This window comes from Bactrocera latifrons, unplaced genomic scaffold (assembly GCF_001853355.1).
Source record: "Bactrocera latifrons isolate USDA-ARS-PBARC rearing strain unplaced genomic scaffold, ASM185335v1 scaffold_254, whole genome shotgun sequence".
Lineage (NCBI taxonomy): Eukaryota > Metazoa > Arthropoda > Insecta > Diptera > Tephritidae > Bactrocera > Bactrocera latifrons.
This window is the reverse complement of record NW_017536119.1, coordinates 380,550-382,212: the sequence shown is the minus strand read 5'-3', so window position 1 is coordinate 382,212 and position 1,663 is coordinate 380,550. Positions and strand designations below refer to the sequence as shown.

General features: G+C 29.3%; 1 protein-coding gene across 1 annotated transcript in view; it reads left to right on the top strand.

Annotated features, from left to right (window-relative positions):
- The window catches only part of LOC108969513 (cytoglobin-1), an 18,593-nt gene extending 17,586 nt beyond the window's left edge, over positions 1 to 1,007 (top strand). Inside the window, exon 4 of the mRNA XM_018934268.1 lies at positions 594 to 1,007. Coding sequence (XP_018789813.1) covers positions 594 to 731 — 138 coding nt within the window. The 3' untranslated portion in view covers positions 732 to 1,007. The remainder of the gene's footprint in view (positions 1 to 593) is intronic.
- The last annotated feature ends 656 nt before the right edge of the window (positions 1,008 to 1,663 follow it).

Genomic DNA, 1,663 nt, shown 5'->3' with positions numbered 1-1,663 from the left:
TTTCTATTATTTAACATAACATTTTATTTTTTTAAACTAAAACTAGTAAGTAAATTTCATATGATCAGATCTAACAAAGACAAATTTAATTTTAAGAAAATAAACTATAGATTACGAGTCGGAAAAATTTTTATATATGTATATACAAAAAGTTATGTAAAAAATTGCGAAGGTTTTTGTCTAGATAAAACATCATAAATCATAAAAATAAATTGAAAAAGACTACTAGAATAAGATAAAAATAAGTATCTAAATATGTATATAAAAAATAATATAAGAAAACAAATTAAAAAAGTAAAGAAAAAATAATTTAAAAAATCATATTTTAAGCGAATAAAATAAGAAACAAATTCCAGCAAAAACGTAAATAAAAATTATTATTTTTAATCTAATATAAAAAATAAAGTTTCCAGCGTAAAACATATTTAAAAATTTCAAGAAGACAAAATAAAATTTATTATTTTGTTAAATTCAATAATTGTATATTATATAAGAACATTTATGCATACTTTCAAACAGAGCCACCTCCATTAATAATTTGTTTGTTTTCATTTATACATTTTGTTTTAATTTCATTCCGTTTTCTGCCACAGGAACTGCGCGAAGCCATTGTGGAGGTGCTGAGCGAAGCGTGTAATTTGAACGAGCGTCAAGCGGAAGCCTGGAACAAATTGCTTGACATCGTCTACGACATCATCTTCAAGAAGTACGATGACTTGGGCGCCCAATAATGCTGGAATGCCAGGCAGGCGTCAGGGTGCTGAAGTTATACGCATACAAACACACACATACACCAACGCAAACACGAGTGCCAGCTATAATGCATGCAACAGCAATACAACAATAATGTCTTGCATAACTTTGTGCACAATGGCCTATACAAACACACACAAGCACGCAAAAACACACACCAGCACACACATTTAGGGAATATCAACATTGACGCTTTAACCTGCTTTTGTAGCGCAGATATTTTATTGTGACCGCAAGGAAAACAAAAAACACAACAACAAAAATATAAAATAGGAGAAAACCAAATGAAAATTTCTTGAAACATATCGCAGAATTAAAAAAAATGAAAATGTACACAAAATACTCGTATGTAACTGTAACGCCCCGCCCCCGCTAGTGTTCGCCACCACAACGCCTTTCCACAGATGCTGCGACCAACTAACGGTTTTCAAGCTGCTGGTGTGTTGCTATTTACTTTATTTTCGATTTTCTTTGCATTTACAATTGTTGTTGTTGTTACTTAGAATATATGTATGTCTAAATGCAGTGTTTGTTGTTACTGTTGCATTCGTACATCCACCCATTAGGCTCTGCAACGCTTTATATACACACACTTCCAAACACAAATCTAAATAAACCGTACAGAGACAAAAGAAAAACAAACACAACAGCCCCAAAGGTACTTTGTACTCTAAATCTTTTCGTTTACCTCTAAATAACAAGTAAAGAGTTAAAATAAAATAAAAATATCATAATTATTTTGCTAATGGTTTCTAAACTTTGTAATTTTGTGAATAATGTAATATATAAGAAAATAGAGAAAACAGAAAAAATATATAAAAATAAAAATAAAACAAAATATAAAATGTAAATAAGAGAAATTTATTTATTATTGGTATTATATTAAATTGTCAAAAAAGTCTTGCAGGTA